The 21446-nt window shown below is 32.8% G+C and overlaps 2 protein-coding genes and 1 pseudogene across 2 annotated transcripts; 2 read left to right on the forward strand and 1 right to left on the reverse strand.

Moving 5' to 3' along the window:
• Positions 1-569: 569 nt before the first annotated feature.
• LOC120173952 lies at positions 570-1629 on the reverse strand (annotated as a pseudogene).
• A 3861-nt stretch (positions 1630-5490) lies between these two features.
• LOC120171826 (probable leucine-rich repeat receptor-like protein kinase At1g68400) lies at positions 5491-8319 on the forward strand. The gene is made up of 2 exons (XM_039179467.1): positions 5491-6934; positions 7508-8319. The coding sequence occupies exons 1-2, from the start codon at positions 5587-5589 to the stop codon at positions 8185-8187; spliced, it is 2028 nt and encodes a 675-aa protein (XP_039035398.1). The 5' UTR covers positions 5491-5586; the 3' UTR covers positions 8188-8319.
• A 5860-nt stretch (positions 8320-14179) lies between these two features.
• Positions 14180-21438, forward strand: LOC120171834 (vacuolar-sorting protein BRO1-like). Its single transcript, XM_039179471.1, has 8 exons — positions 14180-14972; positions 15584-16534; positions 16798-16887; positions 17151-17219; positions 19369-19509; positions 20280-20328; positions 20659-20762; positions 20861-21438. The coding sequence occupies exons 1-8, from the start codon at positions 14295-14297 to the stop codon at positions 21410-21412; spliced, it is 2634 nt and encodes an 877-aa protein (XP_039035402.1). The 5' UTR covers positions 14180-14294; the 3' UTR covers positions 21413-21438.
• Positions 21439-21446: the final 8 nt, after the last annotated feature.

The raw sequence follows: 21446 nt of genomic DNA on the forward strand, positions 1-21446 counted from the left end.
GATTGTTTATATTCTTTGAGTTGTTCATCTTTTTTTGAGTTGTGAACTTCAATCAAGTTACAAATATTTAATTTTTAATTTCATTTCAGTTTAAGGTGTTTTTTTAAAACAAATTCAATTCAATTTATATTTATGGTTTTATTTCAAATACCTATATTTATCAATGTATTTTAATTTTTCAAATTTTTATTTGAACAGATGAATTTAAAGTATTTATAAAATTTTCTTTTATTAATATAATAATTTAATATAAAGTTTATATTGATACAAATACAGAAAGCAGTTAGTTAATATGTACAATTTTTTTTAAAATGGCCCCTCTAGGGAAAATTGAGTTCCGTCACTACACATACCTCTTGAAATTTTTAAGGTAATAACATGAGAAAATATAAATATAATGGACGTAATATTAGCGATAGAGACACTATTCTCCGAATAACCTTAAAATCAAAGAAAACTAAAACCAAATATTTGTAATTATATTGCTAAAATCAAAGTACAAGATTGCTCATCATGTAAAAGTTGGAACATATGTCTTTGAGTTGAAAGAAATTCCAAATTTGTCATGCCTATGCTTTTCTTCTCCATGTATTGTCTGTGAGTACTGGCATTCTTTGCCATTGCCCCCACTCTGAATATGAGTCTGCTACCCTTTGCCTCTTCCTTGGAAACTCTGCTCCACCAGCATCAGCCTTCTGTTGTTGCGTCTCATTCTCTGCAGGTGGCTGCTTCCTTTTCACGGCGGTGGCACCTTTACTTTCGGCGTTCACGATTCGATTGATAGTGTCTCTAAGAGTCATATTTGTCAGAATATCATCAACCGTTATTTTCCTTCGGCAGAGACAATCGGAGTCGGAAACAACGTGTTCCCTTATACACTTATCACAGAAACTAGCAAAGCAACACTTTGTCAATGCAGCATTCTTCATTATTTTCTCACACAACGGACAGTTCAATTCGGGTGCTATCTTTTGATCAACTGAAGTACCATTACTGGAAATCGAAGAAATCCCAGAACTATTGGAGCTCGAAACAGACGTCTCCGAAATCGTGTTAACATTTTTGAAATCAAAGTTAGGGGTGCCATTGGTGGGACAGTGTTGAATGTAATGTCCGGCCACTTTACACCGATAGCAAACGTATCCCTGTGGTGGGATTTGGCTCTTTTGATCAAAACCCTTAACGAATCCTTTTCCAGCTGCAATCTTAAACCCACCATTGATTTTGTCTTCTTTACACTGGGTGTTTCTTGGATTTACGGTTAGGGTTTCAGGGACTGAACTGAAATCAAGTCCAAATCCTCCGTTTTCTTGATGGTCTTTCGAAGCAGATGATTGGTTGTTGGCAATCTTGGGTTTTCTTTCACCGATAACAATTGGGAACGAAGGCAATCCAGGAACGCGACGAATCAAAACGGAAGAATTCGCGTGGATCAACGAAGACTCTTCCGTGAACTGTTCATCATTTTTGGCGTCGCTGATCAACAAATCGAAATCCTTGCCATGGCCGTAACGATTGGAAGCAAAGATTTCGGCTTTGAAATCATGAACTGAGATGAACAGATGATTGATGGGAAGAGCATGCATGGAAGAGTTTGGAGCTCTTAAACTTGTAATACACGAAAGCCATAGCCGTGATGGAGTTCTTGGAGACACTGTTTTAGGTTTTGGTTTGAACTTGAACTTGAACTTGGTTGAATAATCAGAGAATGCGTTTATATTTTGCCGTTGCACTTGGCTTTTGTAGAAAATAAAAAAAAAATTGAAAAACTTGCAGTCCAAGAAAGATTTAGGTTTCAGTCTCATTCGGGCTTCAATTAAGTTTGGATAATGAATTTATTTTAATAATTTTCTTTTTAATTTAGTAAAATTGTGGCTTTTTTATTTTTTTCTTAATATTTTAAATGACAAATAATCAATACCGAAATTTATTATATATTTTTCTAAAACTTTTTGAACAAATATTTTTTTTAAAATTTTAAATATAAGTATATTTGTCAATTGTAATAATTTATTACATGAATATTTTAGGAACTAATTTTATTCAATATATATATATTGACATACTAATTTATTAAATTAATTTTAAAAAACTTTTTCAATTAATATATAAGTATCAATTTTCATGTTTCGGTTATTTTATATTAATAAGAAATGTATCATTATGATTAGTCTTAAATTATCAAATTTAATTAATCATATCAAATCACTCTAAATTTCGTTTCATAAATTATATAATAAATAGATTCATTAAATAAAATAATACATATTTCCATCTTTTCAAAGTTATTACAAATTATTAATTCAACATGCACTCAAAGGATAATTGCCGACCGCATTCACCTTGGACTCATTTATTAGTTGTTCAGTGAGCATATTTGTTTGGTTGATTAAATTATTTATTTTTATTTTTTATATTATTTTAAGTCATGAATTTTAAACTCATTAGAATTCGTAAAAAAACTCATTTCCTTAGACGTCCACCTATTTTCTCTACCCTACTCGTATATCATTTATTACTTTATGTAATTAAATTGTTTATTTTATTAAAAATAAAAAATATTTAAAATTATAATGAAGTTATTAAATTAAACGTATAATTAATATATTTTGTTATAATCGTTGATATAATAAATTAGTCACTCGAGATCAGACAATAATCATATGATGAAAAAGTTAAAACTCATCCTAAAAATTCAAACAAAAGACATATATAAACAAATTTGACTGTATCGAAAAACGAATCATAACAGGAGATTAAACTACTGAAAGATCATCTACAACTACAAATCATAATCGAGCGTCGTGAGAAATTATCTACGAACGCAAACCGCATATCGAATTCCAATATAAATTAACTCGCATCCTCACCATGGCCTAGAGCCCAATTCTCCCATCAAACTCATATCCATAAACATTTTTTAAGTCCCATCAGGCCTAAGCAATACCCGAGTATATTTATTGAGAGGAAAAATTCGACTTAAGCCTTAGTATATACAAATCCCTTTTTTTTAATGGTTAGAGAAGTATATGAAAGACATTCACTTAAAAATTTTAAAAAGAAGAAAAAAAATTGTAACTTTCAACATTTCCAAACAACACTTGAAACTATCGTCTTTTATTTAGCATCAGCAACTATATCTGTAAAGTATGTGTATGTTGTTAATTGATTAAAGAAAATTTTATACAAATAATATCTTTTAATCACTTCACTATCAAATATTATCAAACATTATTTGAATGATTCATATCTAAACAAAGCTTCACAATCGTTCATCTTTATGACAAAATCAAATCACACTCGATGAATTCGGACAAGTAAACATTCACCCTACTCAATAAACTATCTATTTGACATCTCATTTATTCAATATTATTATTTTGGTCATCTATCTTTTTTTTAAATCAAACTTAATGTTACGTTTTGTTTCTATTTTGATACCTTGTCATTAAGTTTACCATTTAATTAAACGAAAATGATGACATGGCATGGTATAATAATAGTTGTAATCTAAAAACTTACATATTTTATCAAATTGCTCCTAATTCGATATAATTCAATAAACTTTCAATATTTAAAAATTATTATTAAATTAATAATAAATTTTGTAATTTGTTAAAACTTTAAAATATTAATAAATTATTAATTTATTTCAAATTAGAATAAGGACCAAATTGATAGGATTTTTATATATCGAGGATTTATTGAGTTATTTTGAATTAAGACAAATTTGATAGAATATATATAAGTTTTGGAGATTAAAATTATTATTATACCATGTTACATCATCATTATGTTGAATTAATCATCAAACTTAGCGATAGTATACCAAAATAAAAATAAAATATAATGTTAAATATAATTTTAAAAATAAGTGAGAGATTAAAACAAAATTACAATAATAGATGAAATATCAAATACATACTTTATTCTAATATTGATTGTTATTGTCAAAAGCTAACAACTTCGACTAGTCAAAGTTCATATAGAAGATGAAAAGCAGAAGGCAGAAGCGAAAAACTAGACCAAATATGCAACCTTTTCTATTTTCTATTTTCTATTTTAATTTACTGGTAAAGCAAACAACTCCGATAAACCAAGTTCATCGCTTTTCCAGTGTTGCTCAAACAAGTCTAAAGGCACACTTGTGCCTCTAAATACCCCATTTATCCCTTAATCCACTCTACTCTTTATTCGCTTTTTCATATTCATATTCACTTTTTAAACATTTATTTATTATAATCACGAGTTTCAAAATTATTTATTAAAACAATAACTTTATTATATACTACATATATTATTTCACTTGCAGAGCCCTACCTCATTTTTTCTTATATTAATAACATAAACATCTCTATTAATATTAGATATTTGATTGAGAGATGTTACAAATTAAAGAATTACATGTCCAGCTCAGTTGGTAGAGCGCAAGGCTCTTAACCTTGTGGTCGTAGGATTGAGTCCCACGGTGGATAATTCATAATTATAACTGCCGGAGGTCTTCCACGGAAGCTGCTCTCAACCTGGCGTTGGGGGCAACCTACTACCCTACCTCCCCTTACCCCATTACATATGAGAATAGGGTCAGCTAATTTTAGATGTTACAAGTTAAACAGTATTAACTCAATTAGGAAAAAAAAGAAAAATATTTTAAATGGTTATACGTATAATTATAAGGATATTTTTTATCTTTAAAATTTTATATAATTTAAATAAAATAACTAAAAAATATTAATTAAAAATAAATTATCATGGGTCAATTAGTATAACTCTATTATGTTTTGAATCATTTCCTAACTGAAATTATGTGATAAAAATACCTATGATGAGAAAATGTTGAAAGAAATATATTTCACTTTTCTGATGACTAATATTTTTCATGCATATATAATATTCTTGAAAGAATTTTAAATATAATACGAGTTAATGTATTGATTAATGTTATTATTAATATAAAATATTAATTTTAGAAAAAAATAGCATTCTCGCTGAGAATCGATAATATTATTATTTATATTATACTTTAATATAAAAAATGGTTTTTCTTATTTAACAATCATTTTAACAATTAAATTAAGAAGCTTGTCTCGTTTACACTAATCCGCACAGAGTACCCACTGATTTACCCTAAAATAACAAATAAAGACTCATCAAGGTCAATAGCTCTACACCAGCTTCACTCATTTGATTCATCTACCGTGGTCCGTGAGCCTTTCGATCAAATCTCGGCCGTCCAAATTCATCAGATTCAGATTAAGATCGGAAGTTAATGCAGGTAATTTAAGACAATTATTAAAACGTTACAAAGAATTAATTAAGACAGCAGCAATATATTATTATAATATTTTATAATAAATTTACCTCGTAATAGAACACGTTACAAGCTTTTTGAGCAAATCCAGCTGGTTCAGTCCAATCGACCAGAAATGAAATACTTACTTTTTTTATTATCAATAAAACCTTTCATGTTTTGCGTTATTTCCTCTCTCACCACTCACCCCTCCACTGACCTATAATCTTCGTTTCAAACTCTAAACTTGAGACAACTTCACTTCCCCTGCTCTGTGTGCTTCTCTCAGGGCAGAAATGGCGAAAACTAGCTTCTTGAACCCACTTGTTTTACTCCTTTTTCTGTTGTGCTCTCTTGTCCAAGCTATTCAAAACCCTGATTTAAAGACATTAATGGATTTCAAATCAGCGGCAGACAAGTCCAACAAGCTAGCTTCGTGGAACTCAACCGTTGACGTATGTACCTGGACCGGGGTCACTTGTTTCCAGAACCGAATCTCTCGGCTCGTCCTGGAAAATCTCGACCTCACCGGCTCTTTCGAGCCCCTTGCTTCGCTTACCCAGCTTCGAGTACTCAGTCTAAAGCAAAATCGTCTCTCGGGTCCGGTTCCCGACCTTTCTAATCTCACTGCTCTGAAGCTCCTGTTTTTGTCCCACAACGAGTTCACCGGTGAGTTCCCGGCTTCGGTTATCTCGCTGTTTCGGTTGTACCGTCTCGATCTGTCGTTTAACAACTTTACCGGTGAAATCCCCGTTACTATCAACCGTTTGACTCATCTTTTGACGCTCCGGCTCGAGGAGAATCGGTTTTCAGGGCCGGTTTCTGGTCTCAATCTTCCGAACCTCCAGGACCTGAACGTTTCTGGTAACAGGCTTTCAGGTGAAATACCACAGTCTTTGTCGAGTTTCCCAGTTACGGCCTTTGGTTTAAATGCAGCTCTTTGCGGAGCTCCATTGGAAAAATGTAAGAGCATTGAGAGTAAACCGACAAAACCCGGATCGGACGGGGCATTAGCGTCGCCGTTAATGCCAGGTCGAAACCCAACTGTTATAGCTTCATCCCCAAGCTCATTGCCGGCGACTGGAAACCCCAACAAAACTCCAAACCCTCAACATCAGCATAATGCAGCCAAAATAAGCCCATTGGCTTTAATAGCGATTATTTTAGGGGATGTTTTGGTTCTGGCTTTGGTTTCTCTCTTGCTTTACTGTTACTTCTGGCGAAACTACGTTACGAAAATGAGAGAGGGGAAGGGATCCAAGGTTCTCGATGGAGAGAAGATCGTTTATTCCTCGAGTCCATATCCGGCACAGCCGGGTTTCGAGAGGGGAAGAATGGTGTTCTTCGAAGGGGTTCGGAGGTTTGAGCTGGAGGATTTGTTGAGAGCTTCGGCTGAAATGTTGGGGAAAGGTGGGTTCGGTACGGCGTACAAAGCGGTGCTCGACGATGGAAATGTGCTGGCCGTGAAGAGATTAAAAGACGCAAACGTAGGTGGGAAGAGAGAATTTGAGCAACAAATGGAAGTTCTGGGAAGGTTAAGGCATCCCCATTTGGTTAGCTTGAAAGCCTACTATTTTGCCAGGGAAGAGAAGCTCTTGGTCTACGACTTCATGCCCAATGGTAGCTTGTTTTGGCTACTTCACGGTATGTTTCACCTGCTTTTTTTGCATTAGTTTCAAGTTCATTTCATACAAAATCAATGAATCTGGTTGTTGTTGCGGTGGGTGGGTGGAAGTAACTACCCTCACCGGGCAGATATATTTGTGGGGTTTATGGAGATGGTTGATGGGTCACTTTCTCGTAAGTACAGGCAGTTTGATTACAGCATTTGCTTGGATAACTTACAAAACTTAATTTGGTGGTTGAACATGAAAATTAACGAATTAATAATAATGTCTTCCCCCTGTAACGTGAAGCTTGAAGAAGATTTGACCCGTTAGGGCTCCATCTCCGGTAGACAATAATGTCTTCTTTTTCCTTTTTCTTTTTGTTCTTTTCCCAATGACGAGCCTTTGGCCTTTTCTTTTTGCAGCGAATATGGCCAAAAAGTAAAACGATAGACGCCGTTTGATCAAAATCATTATTAGTTCATCATCCATCGCTTTCTGATATGGATTGGCCCAACTGATATATATATTCCATATTACTTGCATACAAATTTCCAGGATCACGACCTTTGTTCTGTAGTATAATATTCGTTGTTGTTTTTCCCTACAGGGAACCGAGGACCGGGGAGAACGCCGTTGGACTGGACTACCAGGCTGAAAATAGCAGCCGGAGCAGCTCGTGGCTTAGCTTTTATTCACAATACATGCAAGACTCTTAAACTCACCCATGGTAACATCAAATCCACGAATGTCCTCCTCGATAAATCAGGCGATGCACGCGTGTCGGACTTTGGACTCTCCATCTTCGCTTCACCCACCAACAATGCCCCGAGATCAAACGGCTATCGTGCGCCGGAATTATCATCCGATGGCCGGAAGCTCACCCAGAAATCCGATGTGTACTCGTTCGGTGTCTTGCTACTCGAGATTCTGACGGGGAAGTGCCCTTCTGTGGTGGATAATAACGGTGGCGCGGGGTATGGATACAGCGGGCCCGTTGATTTACCCCGATGGGTACAATCGGTGGTGAGGGAGGAATGGACGGCGGAGGTTTTCGATCTGGAGCTAATGAGGTACAAGGACATCGAGGAGGAAATGGTTGGGTTATTGCAGATTGCAATGGCTTGTACTTCCGCTTCTCCTGATCAACGGCCTAAAATCGGTCTCGTGGTGAAGATGATCGACGAGATTCGTGGGGTGGAGGTCTCACCGTGTCATGATGAGGCGGTTGACTCTGTGACCGACTCACCATACTTGTCTGAAGCCACATGCGGCGCAGTTAGCCAGTGATTTCTTGCGAGTTGATGTAAAATCTTGGTTTTGAAGTTTTAATGTTAGTTTTCTGCTCATTGAAGATATTAAGACTTGCACATATTTTGTGTGCTTTGGTATTAGCAAATTGATTTTTAATGGGTGGCAAGTAAATTTTAGTATTTGATTAAAATGGGATAAAATAAATAATAGTGAGCTGGCAAAGAGTTTTAGAAAATTCTGTTGTATGGATTAAGAATGAAATTAATATTAAATAATACTATTGGATTATGCTGCCAGGCTTTGTATGGATTAAGAGAAAAATTAAGGCCAGTGTTTCTCTTCTTTAATCACTAATTTATATACTAAGGGTGATGGAGAAATCGTTAGACAATTAATGTATGAAATATTCTATATTTATTTTTAATAAAAAAATATTTAGGTCTTTAAAGTTAACTTAAGGTATAATTTAAATATATATTTTTGTATTAAACTAAATTTTAACGAAAATCTAGAAGTTTAGAAGATTAACTATTTTATAAATTTTAACAATCGAGAGATTCAATCAAACAATATCTTATAATTGAGAAATCATTTTATAATTTTTAATAATTGAAAACTCAATAAAAACGGGCTATATTCGATAATCATTTATATACTTTACCCCTATATCTTTTCCATATTACTACATTTTTTCATTTATCTGTAGTTTCTTCAAAATCATTTGAGGAAAAAAATTTTGATATTTGAGTAAAGTGCCTATCCGCATCGGCATATACCTATGGGACAAGATCTAACCATAGAAAGATACTGGTTTCGCCGGAATTATTATCGACTTTACGAAAAATAGGCATGTGGATCTCAAGATTTTCAACATTATATTAACATACATTGTTATTTTATATATTAATAGTGTGACTAGTGAGGTCTTTTTTTTAATTTTACGCTAAACATATATATATATGATGATATTTAGATTTTATTTATAAAAATAATGAAAAGAATTAGAATTACAATATACTCAAGTATAGAGAGAAAAATAAAAACAATAATTATAAAAAACACACATAAAATAAAAATATTAAACCCAATGATTCGAAGAAAAACGAAACATTATCTCGAGAATGATGTTCAACATCAAAATAACTCATTAACCTTTTACAAAACTCCTTATATCTGTCGAATGATACGCTTTATGAAGTGATAAAGGAGTGGTGAGCGAACTAAACTATATGACAGACTGCTTCGTTAAATGATTCTAATTATATCAACAAACAACATTTTACTAAATAATGGATTTATCTATACATGATCATTGTCAAACTAATCAGAAAACAAATAACATGAGAATATTTGTTCTATCACCAAAATGATCGTAAATGTATGCAAAAACATACCAAAAGCCATAAGAAATATGCTACAAGAGCAAAGAAAAAACATTCCACAAGAGTAAAGGAAAATGTGTCACAAGGACAAAAATTCTTATTCAAAATTAAAAAAAAAATCAAGAAAAAAAAACAAAGGATATAGTATGAAAAACAAGAGAAAAAAATTATTAACGATCAACAATCAACATTTAAATTGATATTGTCATTAACTAAATAAAAAAATAAGATGATACAAAAATATTAAGAGAAATCTTGAATTAAGGAAAGATGAAGTTTTAGGATTTTTTTACACTAAATATTTATGAATAATAATGTGTCTATTCTTGTACATAACAATTAAAAATGCGTGGCAGCTTTCTTATTCTGTGTGTGGATTAATAGTTAAGACTCATCGCATGCTAAAAAAAATAACATGAATATAATATTAATACATAATCATATAAAATTTATTGTTAAAAATAGTAATAATATTTTACTTGGGAAAAATAATGAGTATTACATGATAAATTTTTTAAGTGAACATGATAACATTTTTAAATGAAATTGTATATATTACGTTATTTATATCAAATCATGTAAATTAGATATATTTTTAGATTAAAACAATAAAAAATATAATAAGTTGTAAGTTTTATTCAATGAAAAATTCATGTAACATTATAGCTTGTATTTGATTATTTTATCAAATATGTAATTTTGTATCTTAGTATATAAATGTTTTACTCAAAGTTAAGAATATTTTATATATCTTAAAATTTAAAATTATCTTTTGTTTTTGTTTTAACTTATTAAATATATTTTATTTTTATTTTTTTTATCTAAATATTAAAGTGGATATGATAGCATTTTCAATTGAAACTGAAAATATTATATTGTTTATACTAAATGATGTAGATTAAATAATTTAGGTTAAAATATAAAAAGATACTATCGGTGGTAAATTTTATTCAATTGAGAAACACATGTAAGATTCTTTGTTGTAATTGGGAATTTTATTAGATGTGTAATATTTTAGAGTAGACAGAGTGATATTTTCAGTTAAAACCGACAATACTATATTATCCATAGTAGATAAAATAAATTTTCAGGATAAAACGTAAAAATATATTATCAGTTGTAAGTTATTCAATCGATAAACTCATATAACATTATAGGTTGTAACTGAGATTATTACCACATATGTAACTTTTTAGAGTGGACATTGTAACATTTTCAATTGGAATCGAAAGTATTACGTTTTCACACTAAATCATTTAGGTCAGATAATTTTTCAGGTTAAAATGTTAAAAGATACAATCAATTATAAGTTTTATTCGATTGAGAAACTCGTGTAACATTATAGATTGTCATTGAAATTTTTACTAAATAGGCAACTTTTTAGAGTGGACATAGTAACATTTTCAGTTGGTACCGAAAATATTACGTTGTTCATACTAATTCATGTGAATCAAATAATTTTTCAGGTTAAAACGTAAAAAGTTACCATTAGTGATAATTTTTATTCTACTGAGAAACTCATAGCATTATAGATTGTAACTGAAATTATTATCAAATATGGTTTTATAGTGAAAATGGCAATATTTTAGTTTGGAACTGAAAAATATTACGTTATCCATATTAATCATGTTAATCATATAATTTTCAGGTTAAAGCTTGAAAAGTTATCATCATTGATATTTATTCAATTGAGAAATTTAGGGTATGTTAGGTTTTAGAAAATATAGTCTATTTTCATTTTTATTTTCTTAGAAAATAAAAAACATTGAAGAAAACGTCTTTGATTGTAAAATTATAAAATGATTTCTGGAAAATAAAAACAAAAATAAGGAAAAATATGAAAATATAAAAAATACATTTTTAAGTGTTTTTATTAAAATTGTTTTGAAAAATTAAAAAAATAAAAATATTATATATGGATTTTTAACTTAACTTACATGAGTTCAAGTCCTTCTAATAAATTTTTTGGCTTAATGGTATCTGAAACCCTCAAACTTTTATAAAAAAAATTAATATGGTTCCTAATTTTTTAACACTTAACGTGGTCCTTAAACTAATTTTTTTTAATAATTTATATATTTATTGTATTGAATATCTTAATAGTTGTTTATATTTTATATTTTAAAGTTAAATAATTTCTTAATTTTTCTAAAAGATTAAATAAGTTCTCAAATTTTATAAAAAAATCAACTATACTCTCGAACTTAGCCAAAAAAAAATTAAGCCCATTTATCACATAATTCTCCATTGTGTACTATCATAAAAATATCGTGAACTATAACATCAATATTGTATATTGTTGTGTAAGCTTTGTGAATTGTCATCTAAACGATGTAACAGTCAATGCTTGATTCCATTATTTAAAAGGTTATATTGATTTTTTTTCTAAATTTAAGAGTCACACCAAGTGCAAAAACCATTTAGGGACTACACTAGTTTTTCCCCAAAAGTTTGAGGACCTCAATTACGACTAAACATATTTTTATTTGAATGACACTTTTGTGTGCTTTTGCTTACAATAATATTTTTGTTTATTTTTAAAATTTAATTGATGTCCAATATGCATCAACAATATATTCTTATTATAAACTAAAATAATTTTTGTGTTATGGAATTTCTTATCAACTTTATTGTTTTATATTTGCATAACTCACATATCAAATTTATGTAATAATTATAGTTTAGTTTAATTATTTATTAACTATTTGTTCATTTTTATTTAACAATTTTTTATTTTATTATTTTTATTCAAGTTTTCATTTATATTAATTAAATATGCTTACTAATTTTCAAAAAACTGAAAATGAAAACTATTTTCTAAAAAAAATTATTTTCTAGAAATAAAAGGATACTTATATAACATTTTTAATTGCAAATAAAATACTTGCTAAATATATAATTTTTTTAGAGTTGATAGAAGAATGTTTTGAGTTGTATAAAGTAACATTTTGAGTTCTATTAATTACCTGTGGAATCAATCACATTACAAATTAACCTTATATTTCATGCCACACAGAAGAACATTTGTTATATTATGTCCTTATATAACATTAAAATTATTTATTTAATATTTAAATTTGTTGATAAATTTTGAAGAGATGGTATTTGATATTTTTACGTGTAAAAGTAAATTATTTTAATTTAAAAATGGGTAAATTATACTGTTCTTCACTAAACTTTACTCTCTCTCATATTTTTCTCATTGAACTTTCAATTTTTTCAATTTGCTCACTAAACTTTACATATTAAATTATTTTGCTTATTCGACCGTTTTCTCTCTAACAGCCGGATGATGTGACTTTTTCATTAATATATATGATTATATATATATTAACATTTAATTATAATGTGTAATATTTAAAAGATAAAAAAATTCTTAATTTTTACACTAAACCCTAATCCTAAATTACAACGTCACCCTCCCACCTCCACCCTACCCATACCATCTCACCCTCCCACTGTAATTTTAAATCCATTGAAGGTGAGTTTAAAAATGCAAAGAGAACAACAAGTTTCAATTATGGTAGGGATAATTTCATGGCTAAGCAATTCAACAATTCTCATGATCAATTGTTACTATTAATTTTTTTTTAAAAAAAATAGAAAGAACAAATTCATGCCACTACCCAGAACTGAAATCAAATAATTTCCATGAACAAATTCATAGCAAGTGATGGCTTTAAAAGTAGAAAGAACAAATCAACTAAATATAAGAGGGGAATCCAAAATCATGCCATTGCCCGTCAAAGAAGAACCCCAAGTATCCAAAGACTGCAATGACCATTGATTTCATACGAGTGGGGGCCAGAGCGGATCCACCCAAAAGACAATGGCAGATCCATGAAGTTTAACGGATTTTTCGCCTAAATGAACAACGAATTTACGTTTAGGAGGACGAAATGAGTTTGGTGAAAAAATTTAGGACTTATTAATTACTATCAACGGCAGCCGATGATGGTCAGTATGGTGGTCGACTGCGACGAACGGTAGTCGAAATTTGAACATGTTGACAAAAAAAAATGGAAGGAATACAAAGAAGAAGAAGAGAAGTAAAGAAGGAAAATTTGAATTTTTATATATAGGTACAAAACGACGTTGATTTGATAGAAATTTAATTTTTTTTAAAGCAACGTAGTTTTGATGTTGTGTGCCATTTCATAACGCCGTTAATTATTTAACGGCGGAGTGACCAAAACAAGAGTTATGTCAAAGTTTAATTAGTAAATTGAAAAAAGTGAAAGTATTATGAGTAAAATAAGAGAGAGTAAAGTTTGATGATGATTGATGTAGTTTATCCTTTAAAAATAAAAAGAAGAAATTAATTAATTTAACATATATTATAAAATTTGTTTGTTTTTATTGTCATTTTTCAACTAGGTTAAATATTAAATAAAAAATAAATTTTATTTCAATTTTTCGATATTTTCTATCAAGCAAAATAATGAAATTTTATACTAATTAAATGATTTTAATGATAAAAGAATTATTATTATTTTTTGAGGTTAAATTTTAGATATCATGAATGTCAAGTGTTTTAATATTTAATATTAAATGATTAAAAATTATATTTAAATAGATATTACCTAATATTTTTATCAGATTAATAAATGAAAAAAATAATAATAATGAAATTTCATTTGCCAATAAGAAGACTACCCCTTCTACCGTTTCCTTAATCCCAATTTCATTTTTCTTCTCATCGACAATTCCACTCCTTCTTCGTCAACCTAACGTTTGATCTCCACTAACATAGCCGTCGCCATGACCGCGACATCCTCCTCGGCGACAGCCACCAACATCATGCTAGCAATCTATGAGAAGAAAACCAACTCGATCGACCTCTACCGTCCCCTCCGTCAATACATCTCCTACACATACTCCGAACGCGAAGCCGTCAACCTCGAAGATGACCTTGACACAGTCAAAACCCTCCGCTCCGACATCGAACGAGTTCCGGACCCATCCCCAACAACCCGACGCGACCTCCTCGTCTCTTACTTCAAAGCCCTATGCCTAATTGAAACCCGCTTCCCAATTTCCCCCGATCGAGATCACATAAATTCAATCCAATTCACTTGGTTTGATGCATTTAAACAGAAGCAAAAGGCGGTTCAACAAAATATCCATTTAGAAAAGGCCGCGATTTTGTTTAATCTCGGCGCGGCTTATAGCCAGCTTGGATTATCTTACGATAGGACTACGGTGGAAGGGAGGAGGCTGGCGTCTCACGCGTTTATCGCTGCAGCGGGGGCGTTTGCTTACCTCAGAGATAATGCGTCGACAAAGGCTTCGATGGGGAACAGTACGACCGTGGATCTGTCGGTGGAGTGTGCTGGGATGTTGGAGAGGTTGATGTTGGCTCAAGCTCAAGAGTGTGTTTTTGAAAATACTATTGCCAAAGGAAGTACTCCTGGAGTTTGCTCCAAGATTTCTAGGCAGGTTAGTGGTTATTTTATTATTATTATATTTATTATTTTTGTGTGTGTGTGTTTGTGCTTTGTTTGTACTTGATTGACAATTGGAATATGCATTTTCTGGAATGAATGAGTAGATTGTCGATCTTTTTCTGGGGACCGATCAAGCGTATGGATGGGTTGATTATCGTTTTAAGATCTTAAAACGTAGTTTACTTTTTACTGATTAGTTATATTAAAATTGGTTTTTGCATTTGATCATATCGTTTGGTTTCTGATCAATTATTATTTTTTCTGTATTCATTCTTCGTTTTCATCTTATGAAGTAAAAGCAAACTCAAATTGGGAATCCCTTATAATTCTGTTCGTTACTTTACTCCTATCATTATCATTTATAGGTGTAGAATCTAGTTACCAAGTGTGAAAACCATACTTTCGGATGGTGATTGATTATGTATTAGAAAGTAATGGAAGGGGCTAGGGAGTTGACTCCCCAAATGCCCTTTAGTTATTTCACTTGAGGGAGCATTTCAACAACTAGAAAATTAAATATAGAGGTCTATGGAATTGAGATTTCATGTTTACTAGTGGGAATTTGAATAAATTTTTAGTTAGGATTAATGAGATTATTTTCAGGTTGGATTATACTATGAGGAAGCTTTAGCTGCATTAAATACAGCTCCTTTGAAGGACCATTTTGAAAAAGCGTGGATTACACATGTGCAGCTTAAGGCAGCTCTTTTCTATGCAGAAGCTTGTTATAGGTATGGTTTGGAGCTGCATGAGAAAGAGGAGATTGCAGAAGAAATTGCACGCTTGAAGAGTGGTGTTAGTGCTTTAACTGAGGCAAAGAAATCATCGAAAGGGGCTCCTGCACAGATTCTGGATGCAATTAGCAAGTTAGAAGTTAATCTTAATCGCAACCTGGAGAGGGCTATGAAGGAAAATGAAAGGGTTTATCTGATGAGGGTTCCTTCTCCTAGTTCTTTAGCAGCTCTCCCTGCATTTTCTATGGTGAAGTCAATGCAGATGAATGATGTGTTAGATGCAAGCAAAGAGAAGATGTTTGCAAGTCTTGTTCCTGACAGCAGTGCAAAGGCTCTTTCCAGGTATACTGAAATGGTTGATGAAGTCATCAGGACACAGGCTGAGAAATTGCAGCAAGGAAGTGAGCTAACCCGAGTTAGGCTTAAGGAAATGGACTTGCCAGATTCAATTCTTGCTTTGGAAGGGAACTTTAATCTTCCAGAAGATCTTAAGAATGAGGTAGAAAAGGTGCAAGCTAGTGGGGGCCCAGCTGGTCTGGAGGCTGAGTTACAACAACTTAGGGATCTAAGAAGGGTGAATCAGGAATTGCTGGTACAGACTGAGGAGCTTTTGCAGAAAGAAGCTGCAGAGGATGCTCAGTTTAGAAGTCAGTTTGGAACCCGATGGACTAGACCACAGTCCAGCACTCTGACAAAGACTTTGCAGGAAAGGTTAAATAAATTTGCTGCTAACTTAAAACAAGCTGGAGAAAGTGATGTGCGAATCGAGCGCTCTGTGAGAGAGCATTTTGCACTGATGTCCATCCTTAACCACCGACCGGTATGTCGACTTGTTATTAGTTATTTGTGTTTTTATGTAATGCAAGTAAAATATAAGCTATTTTGCTTAGTCTTTGAGGATGCATTTGTTGTTGGCTTCTTCTGAATTGGCTGGTACTGCTTTTTCCATATTATTTTGCTATGTATATATGAGTGTGGATACCTTGTTGCTTATTCTTTTTAATAACATACTTGAAATGATAAATTGACTCTTCTTTTTAATGTGCGTCCTTTTTTGCTTTTGTGTTCATATTACTGTTATAGATAGAAGCTGCCCTACCAAGTCTTTCAAGGCCAATAATGTCTTTGGATGCCAATGAAGATGCAATAGTTGGGGCCCTTAAGCAGAGCTTGGTAATTCTATTTTCTAATCTAAAATATCTTCAATATATACTCTATGCTTCTGTTTCCCCTCAAGTTCCCCATGCCCCAAGGCTAAAAGATGAAAAAGGGAACAGAAAAAACGAATTGTTATTTTATCTGATATTACCTTTGCATGCTTAAGCTACTATGCAAGTCATTGATTCGATCCATTGCCATTTTTCTGTTGGACAAATCGAATTGAATTTTACTTTTATGTACAACATGGTTGTCATATCCTATTATTTTCTTTGCAGAGACAATTAGAGACTCTTGGTGCTCAGAGGGCAGGCCTCGAGGATATGCTTAAAGAGATGAAAAGAAAGGTTAGCTAACTGTTTGCGCTACATATCTTCTGCATGCTTTTCTTTTTATACTATCACTTAACCAGTGCTACTAGGCATTCAATTTTACTGTTCTTTCTAAATGGTGCCTGAAGGATTTGCAACATTGTAACTCCATACGTAGACATAACTTGTAATCCTTCTATTCTCCTTTTTCCCCAAGATCTATTAGGATAAATCTTCTTATACATTTCGTTGGGGGGGTGATTATTTAATTGCATCTACCCCAATGAGTTGTTTACCAAATCGGTGCAATTGATGTTCAATCCTGAAGAGAGGGAAGATATCCATTCAAAATGGGTTTTATATGATCCAATAAATAATCAATCATATTGAAATATTCCTGGTTTTCTCTATTCTGTTGATAAAGGAGCTCAAGCCTTCTTTAGATATGTAGTTTCTTTTCTGAGATTCTATGTTGTTTTGATACTTTTGAAATATTATGAAGATCTAGGATTATATTTGTGCCTCCTATCCCTAGAACTTTTGACAGAGCAAATGTTATTACTCTCATAGAGAATGGTAATAGGTCAGTGTTTTTTCTGCGCAAAAGAAGGATGAGCCGCCCCTGCCCCATCCCTAAAGTTGAACCTGAACACCTTTTCGTCCCCACATTTCCAAGCACCATGTCTTTCCTCCAAGCTTTCCTTTTGGAATATGGAATTGGAAAGTAATCTCGTCAGTATAAATTACCCTATATCTAACCATTCTCACCATTCCTACGGCTTTATTTTTTTCTTGTCTATTATGAAAAAGAACTTTTGAATATCGTCCTTTCTCACCATTCTCTCCACCTGCAGCAGCTTATACTTCTCCCCGCATTTTTCAATACTTTTTGGTTTGGTTGCCATGCCTTCCCATTTTTTTTTCTGATAAGAAAGGGAGACCTTGTTAAAAACCCCCTTCATATCCTAAGGTAACTCGACGGACATTGGAAGGAGGAAAAGGGTGCCTCAAAATTTTATTACCAACGAAATAAACAGTACATTATAACCATTACAATAGTTTCACCTAACAGCGGACAATACAACCTATAATAACCAAGAAACACAAGTTCATCCAATTCCTATCTTAGCTAACTGATCCGCTTTACAATTCACAACTCTACTAACATGTTTTACAATAACATTCCTATCTACTACCAAAGAACCAATTTCCTTGACCAGCGAACTAAATAGCATAGGACAAGAACTCGGACACTTGATCCAGTCAACCGCTTTACTGCTATCGCTCTCCAAAATGAGTCTACCCCTCGAGTTCCAACTCGAATTCAAGAAGAATAAAAGACCGGCTTTGATAGCCAAAAGTTCGGCCAAAATTGGAGGGCCCAACCCAACACTCTCGGTAAAAGTTCCCAGCACCGCCCCGTCTTCATCCCTAAGTAAACCACCAATACCCCCTTTATTCCAAGACTTCTCCACCGCTCCATGCCTTCCCATTTTCTCTGTTCTTTTTTCATCTCTGCATGTTGATGCTTTCATTGGCAAGCCTGACGGCCTGCCAATCTCCTGCTTTTTATCTGTTTTTCATTATTTTCCTTTTCTTTCATATCCTCTTAATTCCCTGTTTAAAGCTGTGTGGACTTGCTCACACTCTAAAATTTAAGCCTCATTTCCCAGCTTTTTGTGTTTTCTTCTTTGGCCCTAAGAAACATCTCTTTGATTCCACTTCCTATTGCTACTGTATGCGTAAACTTTGAATTGACATTTTTTGTTTCTCTTTTTCTTTTCTCATTATGAGAACTAGATAAGAAAAAGAAACATGAAATAAATAAATATTCAGACCGGTCAAGATTTATGCACTGTTTGAAATTTGTGCAAGCAAGAAATCTCTTTCTCAAGGATGAAAATTTTCTTGAAGGTGATCGCATCTTGATTTGTGATTGAGTCTCTGGTTTTTGTAACTAAGCTTGCGTCTATGCATGGCAAATGTGGGCCACATGATTATGTTAAAGTGTTTGATGGAGTGTTTGTGTGAGATTTCTGTTTCAAACGTGAGATTGTTGGTGTTTCAAATTGCGAGTCATTTGATGCTCATTTATGTATCTCTTGTTTGTATAGTTACTGTTCTCATAGCTGAATTATTGGCAATTTTCATAAACTTTAGTAGTCTTATCTGTAAATTGGTGCAGGATGACATATTACCTAAGTTGATGACATCCACTGGCTCCTATGAGGATCTTTTCAGGAAGGAGATAGCGAAGTATGATCACATTTGTGAGGAAATTGCCCAAAACATTGAGGCACAAGAACAATTATTGATGCAAATTCAGGTTTAATTATCTCTTCTTTTTTATTCTTCCCTGATCATTTTGATAGTATTTTGAAACAACTGTATATTAGTACTCTAACTAGACTATGTCTGATAATTGATGTAAAAACTAAGGGTAATTTGCAATCAAGTGAATATAACATATTTTCGTTTTTCCATGTCATTGTTTGGCACTCGTAAAGCAATGGAACATTTGGTTCATAATACATTGCATCTTAGTTTTAATGGTAGAGTTGGGCCCTTTTTCTGAGGGTGGCTATGATGTTTGCTCCGTGTGGCTGGTAGCGTATAATAAATCCTTATTCTTCATCCTGAATGATTAACTTAATTAAATGAGCTTTCATGCCTTGAGGAATGAATTATTTATTCCTATAAAAAAAGGAATGAATTATTTATTGAGAATATTAGAAGGAAAAAGGATAAAACTTTGATGAACATGAGTGCATTTATTGGAGACTTTTATAAATATGCCATCTTTTGGGTCTTCCATAAGCCTACTAGTTTTTATTTAAGACAAATAATTTTAAATGAAAGATTCCTTCTTCCTCCCTCACTTACTTCTCTCTCTCTTCCTCTGTGGTAAATATATAAGGATGGAGATAGTCTTGGATGCATCAACTTTGGTCCTCACATGAAGTTAATTTGCATGATATTCTAGTTTCCTTCACCTTCTAATGCCGTAAATTTTAGATTTTCATTTTTGCTGATTATTAGGAAATGTACCCTGAATGATTGACAGTGGTTTTTGTTTTATTGATTTGCCTTCTGCAGGCTCAGAATGAAGAATTTGGTGCCGTATTTAATCTTGAAGATTATAAAGGTACATATTTCTTTGAATGTATATTTGATATTATTATTATTATTATTATCATCTTTTTTAGGGAATCTCATATGCGTGCATTAAACTTTTTGTGCTTGGTGTGTCTAACCCAACACTGAAGATGTTTTATATGTATCACGTATAGTTTGTCTAAATATGTAAATCCTAATTACATTGCAGTTCGATATTTGGAACCAATACTTGTCTAAAGTTTAATTTGTTATAACAGTCATGTTCATTATTCAGTGCAATGATTTGTATGGTTATTTCAGTCTAAGTTCTGATGTTCACTATGACAAGATCGGTGTTTAATGTTTTATTTTGTTTCAGCATCACGAGAGAAGTGTTACAAACAAATTCAAGCTGCTTTAGCAAAGTGTAAAGAAATCAAGGATAATATTAACGAGGGACTGAAGTTTTATGTTACTCTTCAGGTAAGAAATTGCATATCTATTACTTTAGGCAGTATTTTGAAGTTGGTTCAATAATGTGGCATATGCATATGTATTAAGTTGCTTCTTTTGTTAAACAGGATGCACTCAATAATATCAAGCAGCAATGCAGTGATTTTGTGATGACTCGAAACATCCAGTGTCGAGAAATGATGGAAGACGTTCAAAGGAAAATGGCAGGTTTCAGCTTCCAGGAACGTGAGAGCGCAGGTCCATACCCTTCAGTTGGACAGCCCCGGCCAACTCCAAGACCCGGTTCACAGCAGATAACAGAACCTCAGAGTATATCCCATCCTCCACCGCAAATTCCTTACTATAGGTCTGCTGAGCAGCCAATGCACACGTACAGTCATCCGCCTCCTCCTTATACTGCCCCACAGCAACCGCCTCCTTACCATGTTCACTCATCTACTGCTGCTCCTTATCCTCCCCCATCTTCCACTGCTCCTTATCCTCCCCCACATGCCCTGTTACGTCCGCCAGTCGGCCATGAATATGGTCAACCCGCCTATCCCGGGTGGCGTGGGCCTTATTATAATGCCCCTGCGGAGCAACCCGGGTCTCTTCCTCGACCACCATATACCACTCCAAATCCGTATCATCCCCACCAAAGTGGTTATTATAAGCAATGATCATCTAGTCCAACGTTTTCTTTAAATATATTTT

The sequence above is a fragment of the Hibiscus syriacus genome, unplaced genomic scaffold (genome assembly GCF_006381635.1).
Source record: "Hibiscus syriacus cultivar Baekdansim isolate YM2019G1 unplaced genomic scaffold, ASM638163v2 tig00003041_pilon, whole genome shotgun sequence".
Lineage (NCBI taxonomy): Eukaryota > Viridiplantae > Streptophyta > Magnoliopsida > Malvales > Malvaceae > Hibiscus > Hibiscus syriacus.